General features: G+C 36.7%; 1 protein-coding gene across 4 annotated transcripts in view; it reads left to right on the top strand.

The window, feature by feature from the left end:
* WWP1 (WW domain containing E3 ubiquitin protein ligase 1) overlaps window positions 1-20,638 on the top strand; it is a 109,054-nt gene that overhangs the window by 63,043 nt on the left and 25,373 nt on the right. For all 4 annotated transcript variants that reach the window (XM_039464379.2, XM_039464381.2, XM_039464380.2 and 1 more), the window contains 8 exons: window positions 1,778-2,114; window positions 8,014-8,109; window positions 10,713-10,887; window positions 14,634-14,688; window positions 14,770-14,854; window positions 14,979-15,107; window positions 18,842-18,917; window positions 19,026-19,097. In XM_039464379.2, the coding sequence (XP_039320313.1) occupies window positions 1,778-2,114; window positions 8,014-8,109; window positions 10,713-10,887; window positions 14,634-14,688; window positions 14,770-14,854; window positions 14,979-15,107; window positions 18,842-18,917; window positions 19,026-19,097 (1,025 nt within the window). The remainder of the gene's footprint in view (window positions 1-1,777; window positions 2,115-8,013; window positions 8,110-10,712; window positions 10,888-14,633; window positions 14,689-14,769; window positions 14,855-14,978; window positions 15,108-18,841; window positions 18,918-19,025; window positions 19,098-20,638) is intronic.

Genomic DNA, 20,638 nt, shown 5'->3' with positions numbered 1-20,638 from the left:
TAGGAAGGCTGAGGCAGGATGATCTTTTGAACCCAGGAGGCAGAGGTTGCAGTGAACTGTGATTGTACCACTGCACTCCAGCCTGGGCCACAGAGCAAGACACCATCTGGAAAAAAAAAAAAAAAAGGTTCTTGAAATGTTTTACAATTGTTGTATATTAATGACTGTAGGTTTGTGATAGATAATCCAGATTACTTGTGAATTTTCCCTGATTCTTCTTATCGGTATTTTACCAAGATTTTTTGGATGCCTTTTGGTTCATATTGAAAATAATCATATGACTTTTATCCTTTAATCTGCCGACATAGTAGATTTTCTAACGTAGTTTCCTAATCTCAAGTCATCCTTGAATTTATATATGATGTTAGTCTATAGTCTTCTTGTTCTCTTGTTCAGTTTTAGCTTTGAAAGGTTGTATTACCCTCCCAGAATGAGTTAGGAAACTCCTTTTCACTTTTTCTCCCCTAATGTGTTATAGCACCTTAAATAACATAGGAGTGATCTATTTGATAAGGGATTGATAGAATTTTCTCAAAAATCTGTCTGAGCCCAGGCCTTTAGGAGGGATTTTATTAGAACTTTCATCACCTTTTCCATTGCTACTCTGATTTGTCTTTTTTCTTTCCTTTGAGTTAGTTTAGCCAAATTCAAACTCATTGATATAAAATCATACATAGTATTTCTAATGTTATTTATATTAAACATTTTTTCTTTATAAAACTTGGAAAGGTGTATTTCATGGTTTCTCCAAACTTTCCTGATTAAAAACTCACATGTATTTGTTGAAAATGCAGATCCCCAGATTCCTTCTTAGAATTTCCCCTAGAGATTCAGGAAGTCTAGCATGAGGACTGAGATATTGTCTTTTCAGTAAATTATTGAATCTTATCGAGTACATTAGGAAATCCTGATCTGTTTTTTGGGTCTCTTGACCAAAACTTGTTTCCTTCTCCTTACTTCCCCCTCCCTCCTCCCCGTATCTGGAATGAATTCTAAGCTCTTTTATTACTATTCTTTATTACATCTTTGGATACTTCTTTAGCCATGTCCAGTAGCATTTAATATGAATGGGTTTTTTTTGTCATTAATTCTCCTGAAATTTGTGATTATGTCTCCCTCTGCCATTTCCATTAGAACTTTGATATATGGTCTTCCAGTAAGTTTTGTTCTGTAATCTATTCACCTTTATAGTGACATTTTTATACTGATATAAAATAGTGAACTGGATCAATCACACTTGAAATAAAAATTAGGAAAACCATGTCACTGGATTGCAGTACTGGGTTATTTCTCGAAAAAGTGTAGAATGGGTTCTTGCAACCCATATGGTACTATGTTAAGAATTGACGCCATCATACATTTCCTACTATTGGCAAAACAGTTATTTTGGTGTTAGCTACCATTTGCACAAGGGAAGAGTGATTGAAAGGGATCATTTTAAAGTTTAGTTGGCCCATATAGACTTTCTCTCAGAATTGGTGATTTGGAGGGAAAACTTGTTGATTATCTTAATGTTGGTGCCTCTCTCCTTAAGGTTATTATTATACATACTTAAATTTTTATTATTTACATATTCATTCCTGAAATCTTGAGCAACAAAAAACATAATCTTTATTTTATTTTATGTTATATATTTTGAAAAGATAACTTTGGCTGCTGTTTGGAGAATGTAGTTGCTTAGTCTGGATTAGGCTCTGAATAAGTGTAGTCATTTGATTAGGTAATTGATTGCTTTATCATTACTTGATGAATTGTTTTATTAATTTTCCCTTCTCAGTTAATGGCGAATCATCCTCATTTGCAACAACTGCTAATGCATCTGTCATGGGTACTCCAGTAGTGTCTGAAGAAAACGCCTTGTCTCCACATTGCACTAGTACTACTGTTGAAGAACCTTCAGTTCAAGAAATACTGACTTCCTCAGAAAACAATGAATGTATTCCTTCTACCAGTGCAGAATTGGGATCTGAAGCTAGAAGTATATTAGACCCTGACACCTCTAATTCTGGCAGTAGTTCTGCTTTTGAAGCAGCCAAATCAAGACAGCCAGATGGATGTATGGATCCTGTACGGCAGCAGTCTGGGAATGCCAACACAGAAACTTTGCCATCAGGGTATGTTAAATTTTTAATGTTTGACTTGCGTTAAAGTAGGAACTTTCTGTTAACATATAACTATACCGTGTATATATAAAATGTTTCCATTGTTCACAATTTTGAAACCTAAGTTGGAATCTGAATCATACTATTTGTTTACTTGCTACAAAGCAAGTACTTTTTGAAATGAAGAACGATTGCTCATCTGGTTGAAATATATGTAGTATGAAGGGAAAAGAAAAAAATCTCATGTAATTAGCAAGACCCTCTTGATTTGATTCTTGGTTTATTTTTACTTTTCATAAGCGTGACCATGACTCTCCATATAATAGCTTCAGTTCTCTAGCATCCTTGGTGTTCTGTTTTGCAGACCTCATGCTGGAGACCAAATAGCTCTTCTTTTCCTCAGCTAATATTGAGTGCTGGGGAGTCACATACCTTGCTGATTGGTTCTATAAAAAGACTCAGTTTTTCATTGCTGCTTAGTAATTCTTAATCTCTTTTAAGTTTCTCATTGTAATTATTCCACTCCCCATGATTTTCTTTAAAGGGTATTCTATATGTGTATTCCATTTGGTCATCTCCTCTGCATTCACTTAACAATTTCTTTGACCTTTGGCACTGATAATACTAATATTAATTAATGATTCATTGTCTCTGCCTTCAAGAAGCTTATTTAGTTTCTGTGATTCAGAGTTGTAAGCATGTACAGTATATACAATATAGTCAGAAAGTGCTGCAACAAAAATAATGGATACAGTGCTTTCCAACACAGCTTACAGTGATCAGAATGTCAATTCTTGTAGCTGTTGAAACTGCACTTCTAGATGTCTCTACACTATTGTCCTCATTTTCTTACCTCAGTCACTGTGTTAGTGCATCTTGGTTTTTTTTGAAACTGCTTTTTCTCAGTGCCCTTTGCTGGCTCATCTGATGTTGTCCAGTGCTTAATTATGGTTTCAGCCTTTGGTTTTCTTTTGTGTGCTTACCACAGTAGATCTAGCACTCTCTATTATTATTATTATTATTATTATTATTATTATTATTATTATTTGAGATGGAATTTCATTCTTGTTGCCCCGGCTACAGTGCAGTGGCATGATCTTGGCTTACTGCAGCCTCTGTCTCCCAGGTTCAAATGATTCTCCTACCTCAGCCTCATGAGTGGCTGGGATTACAGGCGCTTGCCACCATGCCCATCTAATTTTTGTATTTTTAGTAGAGACGGGGTTTCAACATGTTGGCCAGGCTGGTCTTGAACTCCTGACCTTAGGTGATCCTGCCATCTTGGCCTCCCACAAGCGTGAACTACCACTTCTGGCCAGCTCTCCATCATTTTAACTATTAAATCTATACATTCAGGCCAGACTTTTCTCTGAGTTTATTTTTCAACTACTTTCCCCTATTCTGTTTCCTGCAAATATTTTGGACCCATTGTTAGCTTTCCTTTCCCTCTCAAAAAGCTCTTGTTCTGTGTCTCCTGTCTTTGGTATGTTAGTCATTTATCCTAGTCTCTCATGTGCCAGTCACTATGGCAAACACATATAAAAAGCTATTTTTACTGTGAAGAACCTCATCATCTCAGTGGGGTTGGGGGTGTGAAGGAGACAGTCAGCGAGTATAATTAAAGGTATGCCAGACGTAAGTTTAGGATGCCATGACAAGGAACATATGCAGAGGTGGAGTAGTAGGAGTAACCTGTGCTGTTGACGTCAAAGAGTACGTTCTGAAAGCTATGGCACTTCAGTGGATTCTGAAGGAAGAGTAGGACTTAGCAAATAGTGGACACGCGAGTGGTGAAAAGTTTCATTTTCAGTAGAGCCGACTGCATATTCAAATCCCCAGCACCCATGAAAATGAGTATACTGAACCCAGGAATTATTATTTTGTCACAGTTCGAATTCAGCGTTTGAGGCAGCAAGATATATAATGCTGAAGAGCAAACAGCCCTATGAAGAATTTTGTGTGATTGTGAAGGGTTTGGAAGTTTTTTCTGAAAACCATGAATAAGCATTAAAAAATGTAAAGCAGGGGAGTGGCATAATCCTCTTTACTTTTATTAAGATTATTTTTGCAGTGGTATAGAGAGCTGAGGAGTTAAGGAGTTGGGATAGCAGCTAGACTGTTTTATAAATGAGGAATCTGGCATTCTAGTTCAAAACAATAAGTGCATGAATCTAATTCTGTCGGGACCAGATAAATGCTTCAAAAGGCTTGTTGCCACCATGTATGATCTTTGTATTAGAATTTTGCAGTAATCTAGGTTAGTGTTTTACAAATTGTAGAGTGTAACCCATTAATAGGTTATTTATGACCAGCATTTGAACACATAATGTAATAAAAAAATATAGGTGAGAATAGGAAGTATTGGAAGATGTTAAATGTAGTAAGAGTAAGCTTAAATGTAGTAAGACTAAGCATTGTTACCTGAAAGTTTGTTTTTCTGGGGGGTGTGTGTGTGTGTGTGTGTGTAAAATCAGTAGATAAATAGCAATCTGGTATACACAGAGATGTTTATATAAAACACTTCTTACTGTCTAAACTGTGGTCAAAAAAAGTGTAAAAGCCACTAATCCGGGGAGAAATTAAGAGAGCGTGAAGTGAGGTAAATGCTAATCTTTTAGGTTTACATAAGATGGGTCTTGGTAATAAGTTATGGGGAGATAGAATAGAAAAAAAATAAATAAATAAAGCACATTTCAGACTAATCAAAATGGCATCAGATTTCCCAGAATCAACAGGAAAAGCTAGAAGACAGTGGAAGACAGTGGGCTCATGCCTTAAATGCTGAAGAAAGTTATACCCAACGTATAATTCTGTATCCAGCCATACTGTTTAGCGTTTGCGTAGAATAAATACATTTTTGCACATCCTAGGTTTCCAGAAGCTCACTTCCTATGTCTTCTTTCTTAGAAAGCTACTAGGATTTGTATTTTCCCAAAACTAGGTAAACTAAAAGACACTGGATGCAGGCATCAGAGGATCTGCTAGGAGAGGAGTGAAAGGAATGGTAGCACAATGGTGAAGGAAAGCCCAAAGTGGTCTTGGACAGCAGACACTCAGTCTAGACTGGAAGCTAATCAGAAGGCAGCGGCAATCACAGAACAGCTAATGAGCCTGAACGTTTTAGGAGATTGATGCAACTGGAAAAGTATTTGGGGTTTAACGATAAGAATGTAGACAATAAGTAAGGGAAGTGGAGATAATTTTCTAGCTAATAGTATTTATTTAAAAAGAAATCAGGGTATGTTCCATGTCTTGGCTTTGGGAAGAATTTTCATAGTTACAATGATAACTATAAGGGAAGGTACAACATATGTGTATGTTTGGAATGGTTGGGAGGAGGGTAAATGTAAATGTGTATGTGTGCAGGAAATGTAAATGCGTATGTGTGTATGCAGCTTCATCTTTCCTAGTAAGAATTCAATATATTATGTTTGAAATTAAATAAATCACAGTAAGTCAAGCAAGTTAATAAGTAAAAGAGGTAAATACCTGAAAAATTGACTGAAAGTTAAAAATGTTGCCTTGGGGAGTGGAAAATCAAGTGAACTAGACAGTAGATGCTGTTGTTTTTTGCAGTAAGTTTCATAGACTGTATGACTGTTAAAACTATGTGATAGTATATATAATTATATAGCTATGAAGGTATATATTAAACTATCTGAAAGTGTATGTAATTTTGATAAAAAATTAAAGCTAAGTTAAAAATAGTTAAGGATATTTGTGAAGAAATAGTTGAAACCAGGAAATTTTACTATAAGATAGCAATAAAAATTCAAGGACTACTTACGGGAATTAGTACCTAAAAATAGCAAAAGTGAAACTTGATAAGGTTTTTAGGTATTCATTTGGTTTTGGTAACCAGCCTTCATACAGATAAATAGTTCATTGGTATATTCTTAGACATATTCCTGCAAGGCCTTTAAAATGAAATTTTATATTTAACTCTTTCTTTCCCATGAGGTTTTTTATAGAAACAAATAGAGTAAACCTTAACTTTCAGAGTGTCTAATTTTAGTGAAATGCTTTATAAAGAATATCTAAGTTTTTGCATTACCAATTAGCATGAATGTTCCAGTATAGGATATAATAGGTAAATTAAATAATTTTTTGTGACCCCAAGTCAGTTGTAAACTTGGGACTCTTTATTGTTTATGGTTACTACTTAAGCATTTTGTGACTTAGGTTTGTCAGATGCAGCCTAAACAAATTTTTAATTTTTTTGTGTGTACATTTGTCATTTTAAGTATATATGTATGTATGGGTGCAAACTAGGGAGTAATTTCAGTATATATGGTTATTGTGTATAAAAATAATTTAAAGAAAATAAACACAATAAAAAATAAATTTAATTGGGTTTTTTTGGGGAGGTTCTCACAGATTGATTTAATATTTGAAAATATAAATTTACCATATCAACAAATAATAGGGAAAAGCTACTTGATCCTCTCTCAAAACTTTGCAGATGGGGAAGGAAGGTAGAAGGGAAGATTGTTGGATACTTTATGGGAGATCCTTGAGCCTCCGTCTTGGTGCAGGACAACTTATCAAAGCTCGCCATTCTAGGTTAGGGCTTCTTGATAAGCAATCACATTTAAAAAAATCATTTTATTAGGAAACATCACACGTTTACAGAGAAGTGCTTTCCTCCAAAATATATAGATGAAGCTGATTTATCACAAAATACACATTTGTAGCCATCATACAAAACATAGAACATTGACAGCATCCCAGGAATGCTCTCTCATGTCCCTTCTTAAACACTGCCTTCTTGAGTTCTTGTGTTTAAGAATAAGGAAAATATGTTCTGGCTATTCTACTTAAAAATTGAAAACAAGAGTCTTAAACTCAAAAGTACCAGTTTTTATTTGTTTGTTGATTTTTATTTTATTTGATATTTTTGAGAAAGTTTTATTCTGTTGCCCAGGCTGGAGTGCAGTGGTACAGTCTCAGCTCACTGCAACCTCTGCATCCCATGTTCAAGCAGTTCTTATGAGTCAGCCTCCTGAGTAGCTTGGATTACAGGTGTGTGCCACCATGCCCAGCTAATTTTTTTTTTTTTTTTTTTTTTTCATATTTTTAGTAGAGACAGAGTTTCTCCCTGTTGGTCAGGCTGGTCTCAAGCTTCTGACCTCAGGTGATTGACCTACCTCAGCCTCCTGAAGTGCTGGGATTACAGACATGAGCCACTGTGCCTGGCCCACCAGTTTTTATTTTTAAAAATTATTCTATATATACCATATTAAGAAAAGACTGAAGAGAAGTTAACAGGAATCACAGAAGAAAAAATGAGAATAGGAGAAATGAGAGACTGAGAGTCTTCAAAATGGAATAGGAATAAGATAATAATTTCCATAAATTTAGAGACCTACCAGAACCAAAATTGGAATAGATATGCACACATAAAAAAGACTCTATGCACACAGATGAAAGAATTTTCATGGAGCAGTATCACCACATATTTCTTTAAAGGCGTTTTTGCTAAAAATGTTTTAGATGGGTACTTTTGAAATTATAGCAAAGTCAATATATTACTTAATAGACATTTTGTGCCTTGGATTTCATATTGAGTTGAAGGTTTCATTATTCTTGATTCAATTTCTGTTTTCTGATAATTTAGAATTCTATAAATTACTACCTTTTAAAAATGTAGGGTATTCTATCCCTTTTCTGCTAACTATACTTTTTGAATTTCCAATACTGTAATAAAAAGGGAATAATTAAGAGGTTTAAAAAGTACTAATAACTGAGAAAACGAACACTTTTATATATATAGTAGCCTTTATATATATAGCTGTGTGTCTAGTTTTTTTAAATATTAAGTTTATCGGTCATTTTTCTGATTACAAAGAAGTCATTTTTAAGATTGTCCTAGTGTGTTGTTTCTTACTGTTATTTTTGTGTTTTATCAAAGGTGGGAACAAAGAAAAGATCCTCATGGTAGAACCTATTATGTGGATCATAATACCCGAACTACCACATGGGAGAGACCACAACCTTTACCTCCAGGGTAATATAGCACCTTTATGCACCTGCAGTTATATTTTATCACACATGTGGTTTTTAAATTTATTTAGTACAGCAAAATTTGATTCTTTCATTCTGCATATATTCAATTTCTTTACATTTCCTTTTATAAATAATGAATGTTTAGTCAATGAGAGCAGGTAGTCTGTAGGGCTTCCTCAAGAGACTGTCAAACATTGGCATGAGCTACTGACACATATTGCAAAATTTGGTAAATTGTCGGTCCTTGTTATTTTTTTAAGGAAAGGTGATTATTTAGGACAGTTTATATGTATGGTTCTCCATGGATAGTGTTCTAAACTATTTTATTTCGTAAGATTTAATGACTTAAATATTAAAGTGGCTCAAAACAATGATCTAGAAAGATTGCCACGAGTGAACTTATACCTAAAATTGTAGAAGATTTTAAATTGATAATGTTTTTATTACATACTAAACTTCATGTTATTAGTCTGTCACTTAAGGCCATTGACAAATGAGTCTTCCTTTCAACTTTGTGTTCTTTCATAACTCTCTACATACGGCACTGATAGCTCTTTGAATTGCAGTTTGCATTCATTCATCTCAAACATTCTGTATGTACCTGGAATATATTTCTTAGATACTCAGATTGCCTTTCCAGATTCAATTTAAAGCCCACCATTACAAAATACATTGAAAAATCTAGCAAATTCAAGGCAGATAATATGTTATTTTTGTGGGATATTTCTCTTTTATGGAATAAAGCACTTAGGTATTGATTCTACAGTATTAAATGAAAATTTACTGGAAAACATGGAGCTGATATTTCAATATGGCAAATATGAAGTTCATTTTAACTAAGACAGGATCATCAAATTATAGTCATTCATTTAGCCCATTCATTGAGTGCCATGACATAGGGATTATTTCACTGAAACTGTTGTCCAAAAATTAGACAGAGATTGTCTTTAATTTCATCTTTAGAGTCTATTGTGAGTCCATTGTATTTTTAGCAACAAGTTTATCTAAGAAATTTAGAATTGGTTACTGAAAGGATTTTAAGATCATTGTATACATTAATGACAAAAATAGGTTTAATAGTTTTTACATTTGTAGAACAGGTGGGAGTTAGAGTGAACCCTGAAGGATGGGTAGAATTCTAGTTGGTGAGAAATAGGGAAGGGTGTTCTGTGAGTCAAAGGCATGACAAAATTCAACACGTGATACACTTGGAACTAGTGTATCACCCTGGTAGGATCTCAGGGAGATGAGGCTGAAAAGGTGGACAACTCATTTTTATGCCATGCCATTGAGCCATTGTGGGTGGAATGACACGGAGTCCACCTGCATTTCAGGAAGATAATTGGCAGCAATATAATGGCAGGAAGGTGAGTTAAAAAGTAATAAAAAGAGTTCAGTTAACTCATCCTGAACACGGGCAGTGGCTATAGAGCAGATTGCTTGGTATACAGCAGGCACTGTCAGTAAATGCTTATCAAAAAAAGGAGGCCAAGCATGGTGGCTCACGCGTGTAATCCCAGCACTTTGGGAGGCCCGAGTGGGCGAATCATGAGGGCAGGAGTTTGAGACCAGCCTGGCCAACATGGTGAAACCTTGTCTCTACTAAAAATACAAAAATCAGCCAGACGTTGTGGTGGGCACCTGTAATCCCAGCTACTCAGGAGGCTGAGGCAGGAGAATTGCTTGAAACCAAAAGGTAGAGGTGGCAGTGAACTGAGATCATGCCACTGCACTGCAGTGGGCAAAAGAGGGAAACTCCATCTCAAAAAAAGAAAAAAAAAGACGATGATGGAAACAATGGAGAGGCCGGGCCTGGTGGCTCATGCCCATAATCTCAACACTTTGGGAGGCCAAGACGTGAGCAGATCACCTGAAGTCAGAAGTTTGAGACCAGCCTAGCCAACATGGTAAAACCCTGTCTTTACTAAAAATACAAAAATTAGCTCGGCATGGTGATGTGTGGCTATAATCCCAGCTACTCGGGAGGCTGAGGCAGGAAAATCACTTGAACCTGGGAGGCAGAGGTTGCAGTGAGCTGAGATGGTGCCATTGTACTTCAGCCTGAGCAATAAGAGTGAAACTCGATCCTCCTAAAAAAGCAGAAAGAGTAACCCGAGTGATACTGAAACTTCCACTCATTGGCCTCTTTTTAGACAGTCTTTAGAAATTATATTAATGCCAATGCTCTCCCTCCCCTTGCGGGGCTTCAAACCTAGGTGATACGTTGATAGGTGCAACAAACCACCATGGCACATTTATACCTATGTAATAAATCTGCATGTTCTGCACATGGATCGAAGAACTTACAATAACATTAAAAAAAAAAAAAAAAGGAAAATAAGCAGCCACTTCTAGTGTGGGACTAAACATTAAAGTGATTAAAGAAGAAAAAAGATATTATTAGTAGAATGGGAAGATAATTTAGCTAAAATAAATAGTTCATATTTTTATGTTTTTCTGAAAAATATCAATATATTATTTTTGAGTTATTTTAACATATCTTGAACTTGATTTTTAAATTGAGTGAAGTAATAACTGCTTTTCATTTTCTTATATTACGAGATGATTGTTTATTTTTATCATTGTTTGTTTTATTTGTGGTAGTTGGGAAAGAAGAGTTGATGATCGTGGAAGAGTTTATTATGTGGATCATAACACCAGAACAACAACATGGCAACGGCCTACCATGGAATCTGTCCGAAATTTTGAACAGTGGCAATCTCAGCGGAACCAATTGCAGGGAGCTATGCAACAGTTTAACCAACGATACCTCTATTCGGTAATTAGCAAATTATAAGACCTTGATATAACTTCCTCCCTCAGGCATTTGTCCTCTATTATGGTGACTTTTCTTTTCTTTTTTTTTTTTTTTTTTTTTTTGCTATTCCTTGACCATAATCACATATTTATTTTGATGCTTTTTGAAATGGTATAGACTGTGTCACAAGATACTTTTTAGTTAATGTTTAATAAATGGTGTTTCTGATATATATAAGCACTTAATAATATTTAAAAATATAATAGTTTACTAACATAACTCATACACTAAGTTTTATATCCTTACTAAGGGATAGTTTCATAAATGCAATCCTTAATAAAATAATATTTTTACTGATTTTCTGTCCTCCACCTTTATAATAATTTTGTTTCCTTTAAAACCAGTTACCTTATGATTTTACTTAGAGCCAGTCTTGCAGTATTCTAGCTATTTTGATTCTCTTCCTAGATTCTAAAAAGCAACACTCATCTGTTTTTCGCCATCAGAGGTATTTCCAGAACTGGAAAGTTTTGCCCAAAAAATCTAATGCTATCTAAGAATTTGACAAGTTAGTGATTTACTGATTGCCGTAAGCAAACATCCATGAGAGGAGTGGAGAAAACAAAACAAAACTCCTTTGATAAATGGTTTGATCATAGAAGGTAGAAAAGATAAATTTTAAGTACTGGGGCAACTGCAGATAGTGTTTTGAAGGAACTTGAAAAAATCTAAAGTGTAGAAGCTAGCAGGTAGAAAGGAAGTAAGAAAGAGACATAAAAAGAAAATATAAGTAACTTTCTGCAAAATCCTCCTGCAGTGTGGCTCTTTCAACCAAATTTTTTTTTTAGTCAGAGTCTCGCTCTGTCACCCAGGCTGAACTGCAATGGTGTGATCTTGGCTCACTGCAACCTCTGCCTCCCAGGTTCAAACAATTCTCCTGCTTCAGCCTCCCAAGTAGCTGGGACTACAGGCACTTGTCACCACGCCTGGCTAATTTTCATATTTTTAGGAGAAACAGGGTTTCACCACGTTGGCCAGGCTGGTCTCGAACACCTGACCTAGTGATCCACCCTCCTCGGCCTCCCTAAGTGCTGGAATTACAGGTGTGAGCCACTGTGTCCGGCCTCAACCACATTGTTTTCAGAGATTAAATAATAAGTTCTCATTTGCAGATTGACCCACTCTCCTGGTTATATATAGCTAGCAGGGAGGGAGTGGGCAGCCTAGTTTCCATAGCGTCTCCTGCTGCCTTCGATTGCTGGTTCTTTCATGACTTGTATAGAAATCTGTGGTAAGGTTCCATAGTTTAGCTATATATAGTAATAATATTGAGACCGGGTTGCGGGACGTGGGGAAGGATCAGCTCCCGGATAGGATGTGTTCTTCCAGGCCCTTGGTCCCTCACTCACCCAAGAATGGGGGAGAGGACCCCGCAGGACATGGTGAGTTTGTTTAAGTAAATACTGGACCTCAAAGAGTTTTGCAGAAAGTGATTTATTTAGGCAGAGAGAGAAAGAGAGAGAGAGAGAAGAGAAAGAAATAGAGAGCGAGCTCCCATGCTGTCATGAGACGGGATCCAGAAATGGAATCTGAACATATGCAAGAGGAGGGGACTTTTAACCTGGGAGTTATTCCTGCTGCATTTAAGTTTTTTGTCCTCTGAAAGGAGTTCCTTTAAACTCCTGCTAGAGTGATTGACCTTTAATTTCTGGGCAGTCTATCTTACCTTGTGAGTGAAAGTTAAAACAAAAACCTCTAAGCTCCCAGATGGAGATGGGGAAAAAAGGCAGGTTGAGCATGTCAGTGGGAAGTTCTTGTCTTTGAAACCACTCCCCCTTGTGGACCCGAGGAAAGAATACATTCCCTCAATATTGTATGGGTTTGTTTTTGGTTGGACTTAACCTGTGCACATGAAAACCTTTGGTGAACAGGGCAGAATAAGGTAACAGATGTGTATCAGAAGAATGTTCTCTTGCAAGTAATAGAATCTCCTTAAACACATTGTGGTTTAATGATCTCAGTACAACATCGAGTCTAGGGTAGAGGTCTAAAACAAATGCTGCATTGACTCAGTAGTACTATCAAGGACCTGGGTTCTTTCTGTATTTTTGCTCTGCCATCTGTATCATGCTTCAGGCTTATTATTTCATTTATATAGAGCACTGTGCTGTGGGCCTCACATCCACAGTCTAGGAAAAAGAAAGAGAACGAGGAATCGAAAGGGCAGATGGCTCTGTTGTTGCAAGCCCTTGCCTTTTTTACTTAGAGAAGGATGCCCTCATCATGGCCTTCTGCCTATACCTCATTGGCCAGAATTGGTCACACTGCCAACTCAGCTGCAAGGGAAGGGGAATGGAATGATCTCTATGGCCACATTTCTGCCTCAAACAAAATGGGGATTTGGTTCTTAAGAACAGGTGGAAGATAAATATTGAGTATAATTAATAGGATGTGTTACAAGATTATATTCTTCAAGATGCATGTATTTTATGAAATTATTTTTCAGTTAATGATTTTTATATTTGTCATTATTTTAGAATTCTTGATAGAATGGTTATATTTTCTTCAGAATATATTTCTAGGTTATAATAAGATTGTGGAAACATACATAAAAATGTTTTATGTATGTATGAAAATATAAAAGATACAAATTAAAAGTTAATTTCTACAAATGATACTGGAGTTGAGTGTTGCTTTTATTAGTAGGCATTTGCTTTAAAGAAAATTGTGATAATTGTTCTGTTTTTAAACTGATTTAAACACTATGATTTCCTATATGTTCTTCTCCCATTTCATGTTCCCTCTATAGATTAGTGTGGAAGGACTGGGAGATTAAAGTATTGATCCCAGTATATTATTTCTAAATCATTTTCGAAAAACTAATAATTAATTTGATTAGTTGATAGTCTCCTCTTCATGACATTTTAAGAACTTTGTGTCTTGGCCGGAAGTGGTGGGTCACACCTGTAATCCCAGCACTGTAGAAGGCTGAGGCAGATGGATCATTTGAGCCTAGGAGTACAAGACCAGGTTTGGAAACATGGCAAAACCTTGTCTCTACAAAAAATACAAAAATTAGCTGGGTGTGGTGCGGCATTTCTGTAGTCCCAGCTTCTCGACGGGCTGAGATGGGAGGATTGATTGAGCCTGGGAAGCACAGGCTGCTATGAGCCGAGATCATGCCACTGTATCCCAATATGGATAACAGAGCAAGATCCTGTCTCAAAAAAAATAAAAAAAACCTTTGTGTCTTGAAATTGCTGTATTTCTTTAATCTATCTATCTATCTGATAAAAAAGATTTATTTTTGAGACAGCTTTTTGCTTTGTCTATCTATCTGATAACAAAGATATATTTTTGAGATAGCTTCTTGCTTTGTCGCCCAGGCTGGAGTGCAGTAGTAGTGTGATCACAGTTCACTGTAGCCTCTACCTCCTGGGCTCAGTTGATCCTCCCACCTCAGCCTTCCAAGTAGCTGGGACTTGAGGCATGTGCCACCATTATCTGGCTAATTTAAAAAAAAAAAAAATTTTTTTTAAATAGAGACAGGGTCTTCCAGGCTGGTCTTAAACTTCTGGGCTGAAGTGATCCTCCCACCTTGGCTTCCCAAAGTGCTGAGACTACAGCCGTGAGCCCCTGTGCTCAGCCCCTTATCATATTTTTAAAAAATTATTATAAATGTGATTCTGCCACGTGCTTGGCTTATTTCTACTTTCGTATTAAAACACTGTTATTTTATTTCTCTCCCCCATCTTTTCTGCAACCAGGCTTCAATGTTAGCTGCAGAGAATGACCCTTATGGACCTTTGCCACCAGGCTGGGGTAAGCTGTTATATTTTTGGTAATAATCTATAATGTATATATAATATAGTTATTAAATATTATGCTCACTTTATGTTTTAGAAAAAAGAGTGGATTCGACAGACAGGGTTTACTTTGTGAATCATAACACAAAAACAACCCAGTGGGAAGATCCAAGAACTCAAGGGTATGTATATGCTGCAGCCTTAAGTCATCTTGCATATATCTGTAGGTAGGATCAACCAACCTTGAATCAGATATTTTTGGTACCTAGAAAATGTTCATCTTATGATTTTAACTTTATCTTTTAGCTTACAGAACGAAGAACCCCTGCCAGAAGGCTGGGAAATTAGATATACTCGTGAAGGTGTAAGGTACTTTGTTGATCATAACACGAGAACAACAACATTCAAAGATCCTCGCAATGGGAAGTCATCTGTGTAAGTGAAAACCTGAAGTTTTCCTTTAAATGTTGCTTAGTGAGCACATGAGATTTATCCTCAAGTTTAACAAAACATTTTACTTTTCAGTTCAAGAAAACCTACACAAGTAATACCTTAGTTTAGCTGTCTTTGTTCTCATTTGAGAATGGATTTGTGGCGTGTAATTCCTTAATAATAACAATGGCAACTATTTATGTAGTGATTACTATATGCCAAAGATTGTTCTAAGTACTTTATAGGTGTTAACTGATTTTATCTTCCAATAACCCCTTGAAGTAGATACTGTTATTTTTCCCTTTACCAAGTGAGGAGAAGTATAGGGAGCATAACTAACTGTGCAAAGTTATAAGACAAGTAATGGACTGGTTTCAAACCATGGCAGTCAGCTTGTCTCTAGACTCTGTGCTCTTAACTGCCACATCACACTGCTACAATGAGATGGTCAGTGAAACTGGATTTTCCAGATTTAAAGATACCTTAATTAAGCAGTTGGCAGATCTCTCCTTCATTCTTACTCTAAGGTATAATGTCTTTGCATAACTAAGAAAATGGAAGCAATCATAAAAGGCCTTTTGCAAATTTGTATCACCATATCTGTTCATCTCCTAGCATCTCTCCTCCTCCTGTTCCTGTAGTTGAACTGTCATTGTTCTTATCAAAGTCTAGTCCCTCTGCTGGTACATGCGATTCCTACCCTCACTTTTTCTACTTAATTGCTCCAACAGTTACCATCTTTGTATCTTACATCATCGGGTTTTATTTCTCTACTAAATTATTCTTATCAGCATTTATTTTTCCTATATTAAAAAAGGGGCAAAAATTTACAACTCTTCCCTTTACCAATGTGTTCAATCACAGTTCTTCTTTTTTTTTTTTTTCTGAGACGGAGTTTTGCTTCTGTCTTCCAGACTGCAGTGTAATGACACAATCTCAGCTCACCGCAACCTCCACCTCCTGGGCTCAGGCAATTCTCCTGTCTCAGCCTCCCGAGTAGGTGCGATTACAGGCACTCGCCACCACATCCAGCTAATTTTTGTATTTTTAGTAGAGACAGGGTTTCACCGTGTTGGCCACACTGGTCTCGAACTCCTAACCTCAGATGATCCACCCGTCTTGGCCTACCAAAGTGCTGGGATTACAGGCGTGAGCCACTGCGCCCAGCCCACGGTTCATTTTTACTGCTTCCCTTTACAGGAAAACTACCTGAAGGGTTGTCTCTGTATTGCTGTTTATAGTTTCTCCTTTAAACCAATTCCAAGGAAGTGCCCCTGACACTGAACTTGCAAGGGCGTCAATGACCTTCATGTTGTTAATCCAGGCATTGGTTTGCAGTCCTGTCTGATATGACTTATCAGGAGCATTTGACATGATCCATTTCTCTCTCCTGGCAAAAGTAGTGCTGTGGACCATACTTTATTGATTTCCCTCTGCCTTTCTGGTCTTCTTTCTTTCTTTATTTTGCCAAGTCTTCCTTTTTTTCCTCAGGCCCCCCCTGCCTTTTTTTCTAACTACATTTATTCTCTTGGTACATCTTACTCAGTATCATACTTTTAAAACATCTGTCTGCTAATGACTCATAAATTTAGTCAGACTTCTCACTTGAAATTTTACTTTCTATATTCAGCTGCTTATTGACATCTCCACTTAAAACTCCTTCAGAAATCTGCTGTAAAATCTGCTCTCTGGCCAGGTGTGGTGGCACATACTTGTAATCCTTGCACTTTTTAAGTTGAGGCAAGTAGATCACATGAGCCCAGGAATTTGAGACCAGCCTGGGCAACACAGCAAGGCCCCATCTCTAAAAAAAGAAAAAAAATTTAAAACATAACAACAACAACAAAAACCCAGCTTTATCTGTGATATTTTCTGTCTCAGTTGATGGTGACTGCACTCTAATATGTGCTTGGGTCAAAAATTTGGAATCAGCCGGGCGTGGTGGCTCATGCTTGTAATCCTAATACTTTGGGAGGCTGACGTGGGCAGATCACCTGAGGTCAGGAGTTTGAAAACAACCTGGCCAACATGGTGAAACCCCATCTCTACTAAAAATACAAAAATTAGCCGGGCGTTCCAAAAATGGCGCATACCTGTAATCGCTGCTATTAAGGCAGGAGAACCACTTGAACCAGGGAGGCAGAGGTTGCAGTGAGCTGAGATTGTACCATTGCACTCCAGCCTGGGCAACAAAAGCAAGAATCCATCTTAAGGAAAAAAGAAACTGGAATTGTCCTCAACTCCTTTTTTTCTCCTACTTCACAAACAGTCCATCAAGAGTTCTACTTACCTCAACTTCAGCACATATCTAGGGCCCAGGTATGTCTCACCACTCACATTGCCACCACTTTGATCCAAGTTACCATTGTCTCACTGGCTTGGTAGCAGAGTCTTCTCTCTGCTTTCTTCCCATACCTTGTACAATGTTATGTTATTTACCATACAGCAGAGAGACTGAATTTCCAAAACAAAAATTAAAAATCATTTCTTTGCAAAAAACTCTTCAGTGGTTTCCATCTCAGTCAGAGTAAAAAGCACACTTTACAACAACGTAAACAGTCTTACAGGATCTGACCCTTCTTATTTCTTCAACCTCTTCTTGGTTTTCACTCCTCCTCATTCACTGTGCTCCAGCTTCATTGGCCCTAGCTGTGCCTTGAACACCTTCAGCTTCCACCGTGGGTCTTAGCCCTTGTGTCTGCCTGCTATACTCTTCCTGAACCTCCATGTGGCTTATGCCCTCTCCTTCATATTTTCGCTCAAATGCCACTTTGTCTCTGAGCTCTCCTTATTTTACCCTTTTGATAATTACAAAATGCTTCTTCTCATATCACTCCTTATTCTTTGTCCTTTTAACAATGCCTTTTTTATTCTTTTAGGTCAGAAGTGATAAGATATTTGTCCTCTTCTAATACATTACATATGTACTTCGCTTACTTACTATATTTTTTTGTCTTGTCTCCTTTGCTAGTACATAAGCTCCACAAAACAGGCGTAATGCTCTCACTGTCTAGAAGAAAGCCAGGTGCCAGCTATGCATTCAGTAAATGCTTGTTGAGTAGGTGAATTCACTTGAACCTGACAACACAAGAGAGCATTTTTTCATCTGTTCCAAAGTGTTCCTTAAGATTATGAAAGTTCTTTGTGCTTGTCAGACCCTCAATCAATAGGCAAGAGACCCAGGCTGCATTAATGGCAGTCAAACCAAATTGTAAAACCTGTATTCCTAAGTGCCATGCCACCAACTCTGCCTTTTTTTCTCACTGACCACCTGAACCATATGACCTGGATGACCATGTTGTTTCTAGGAATTTGATTTTGCTTTGCTTATTATCTCCAGGAATATTTGTTTGGGTTTTAGGTTAGATTTAGGATGTGGTAGAATTTCCTTCCATGTCTACTCTGTCTGGAGCCACTGTCCTCCTTAGATTTAAGGATTATCAAGGATTTTCTTTGAAATAGTCTGTAGTAGACTTTGATATTTCATTTAACTCACTACTTAACAAAGGATCTAGTCATAAATACAATGTCCCTCTTTCTGTATGTGTGTGTCCTGTTGCTGTAATAGTCCCCATTGCTTGAACTTCTTTTGGCCTACCATGTATGTATACCTTTCTCTCCCAGCAGAAAGTTTCCTATAGTATTTTGTAGGCCTTCAGTACACTCTGATTTTATACTGAATACTAAATATTCAACTTAATTATGAATTAATTTGGTTTATTTTTGTTTTTCTTTAGAACTAAAGGTGGTCCACAAATTGCATATGAACGCAGCTTTAGGTGGAAACTTGCTCACTTCCGTTATTTGTGCCAGGTACTACAGTGGTAAATAAATCTTATACTCACAGTAATTTAGTCTTATCTTTATACAGGACATATACTATAACTTAGATGATATTATGATATTATTTTTTGTTTTCAGTCTAATGCACTACCCAGTCATGTAAAGATCAATGTGTCCCGGCAGACATTGTTTGAAGATTCCTTCCAACAGGTACGGAGGATTTTAGCAGAATAAAACAACACCTGTTTATCTCATTGTAATCTATACATCTGAAGAAAGTTAGTGTTTTAGAGATTTTTAAACCACTCAGAACACAGCTATAATAATAATGACTGCCACTGCCACTTATTGAGTGCCTTTTTTTTTTTTTTTTTTTTTTTTTTTAAATAGAGATGGGGTTTCACCATAATGCCCAGATTGGTCTTGAACTCTGGGCCCAAGTGAGCTACCCACCTCGGCCTCCTAAACTGCTGGGATTACAGGCTTGAGCCACTGCATCTGGCCAGAGTGCTCATTTTAATGGTAGTTATACTCAATCCTACCATAAACTGAGTGATTATCATTTGCAAAACACTAGCACCTTACGTTTCTCATTTTATTTCATTTATCCTCACAACATCCTTTTGAGATAGCTCTTTTTGTATCTCCATGTTATAGGTAAAGGTACTGAGACTGAGAGACATTCTATCATAAATTTAGATACATGTTTACTAAAATAAAGCTCAAACAGCTTTTGGAACAAGTTGATTCTTGTTTTGACACTTAATCATTTGCTAAGAGTGTATTACCTCAAACAAAAAATGTTTTGATAATCCTATCAAATTAAAATTAAATTGGTAGATACTGTATTCCATTTGAGTATTCCTTTAATAACTGGTTATTCTCACCTTTAAGTTTCTGTTTAAATGTTGCGATCTCAGTCAGACCTTCCCTGAGCTTACTATTTTAAGATAGCAGTCCTGCTTTTCTCCCTTACAGTCACATTCCAGGCATATATGATGCTTTATTCTTTTTCTTAACCACCTAACATAGTATATTTTGTCTCTCTTGCTAGAATGTGAGCTCCATGAGAGCATGGACTATTGGTTTATTGCTGTTCTGCCTAGTTCTTAGAATAGTGCCTTTGGACATAGAGGGTATTCAATAAATATTTGATGAGTGAGTAAACGAATGCAATATTTTTACCTTTCCTGAATCATCTGCAGAATATTTAAGTATAAAAAATCCAAATGCTGTATTGTCACTTTTTTTCCGATGTAGGGGAGAATTTTTCATAATGAGATGTCTCATTCCCCTGTTTAGTATTACAATGATGAACCAAATTTTGCTGTGTACTCAGACATACAGGGATTTTTATTAACTTTATACAAGCCAAAATGGAGTAATGATACTCTGAGCCCCAAGAGAATTTCAAACCATAACTTAATTTTACTATTGGACTTTAGGTGTGATACTTAAACTATTATCAAATTTATTTCTTTTTTTAGGTAATAAATTCTTAGCAAAGTAAGTGTAAATAGGTCAACTTGTTCTAAACTCTGTTTGGGTTGATTTTAGTAAGTGCACATCTGAATTCAGGGTAGACTTTATTTTGCTATTTACCCTGTCTTGGGAAGAATCATGGTCTGTTTGATGTATAGCACTGAGCCCATGACTGCCTTGAAGGAGGCATGCTGGTGAGCTGTACTCCAACTCAGACTTGCCAGTCTTGGCTCTGGTCCTGACATATGTGTGGTGAAAGTAATTTATTT

The sequence above is a fragment of the Saimiri boliviensis genome, chromosome 15 (genome assembly GCF_048565385.1).
Source record: "Saimiri boliviensis isolate mSaiBol1 chromosome 15, mSaiBol1.pri, whole genome shotgun sequence".
NCBI lineage: Eukaryota > Metazoa > Chordata > Mammalia > Primates > Cebidae > Saimiri > Saimiri boliviensis.
Note: the sequence above shows the minus strand (reverse complement) of the source record. Positions and strands in the feature narration are given on the sequence as shown.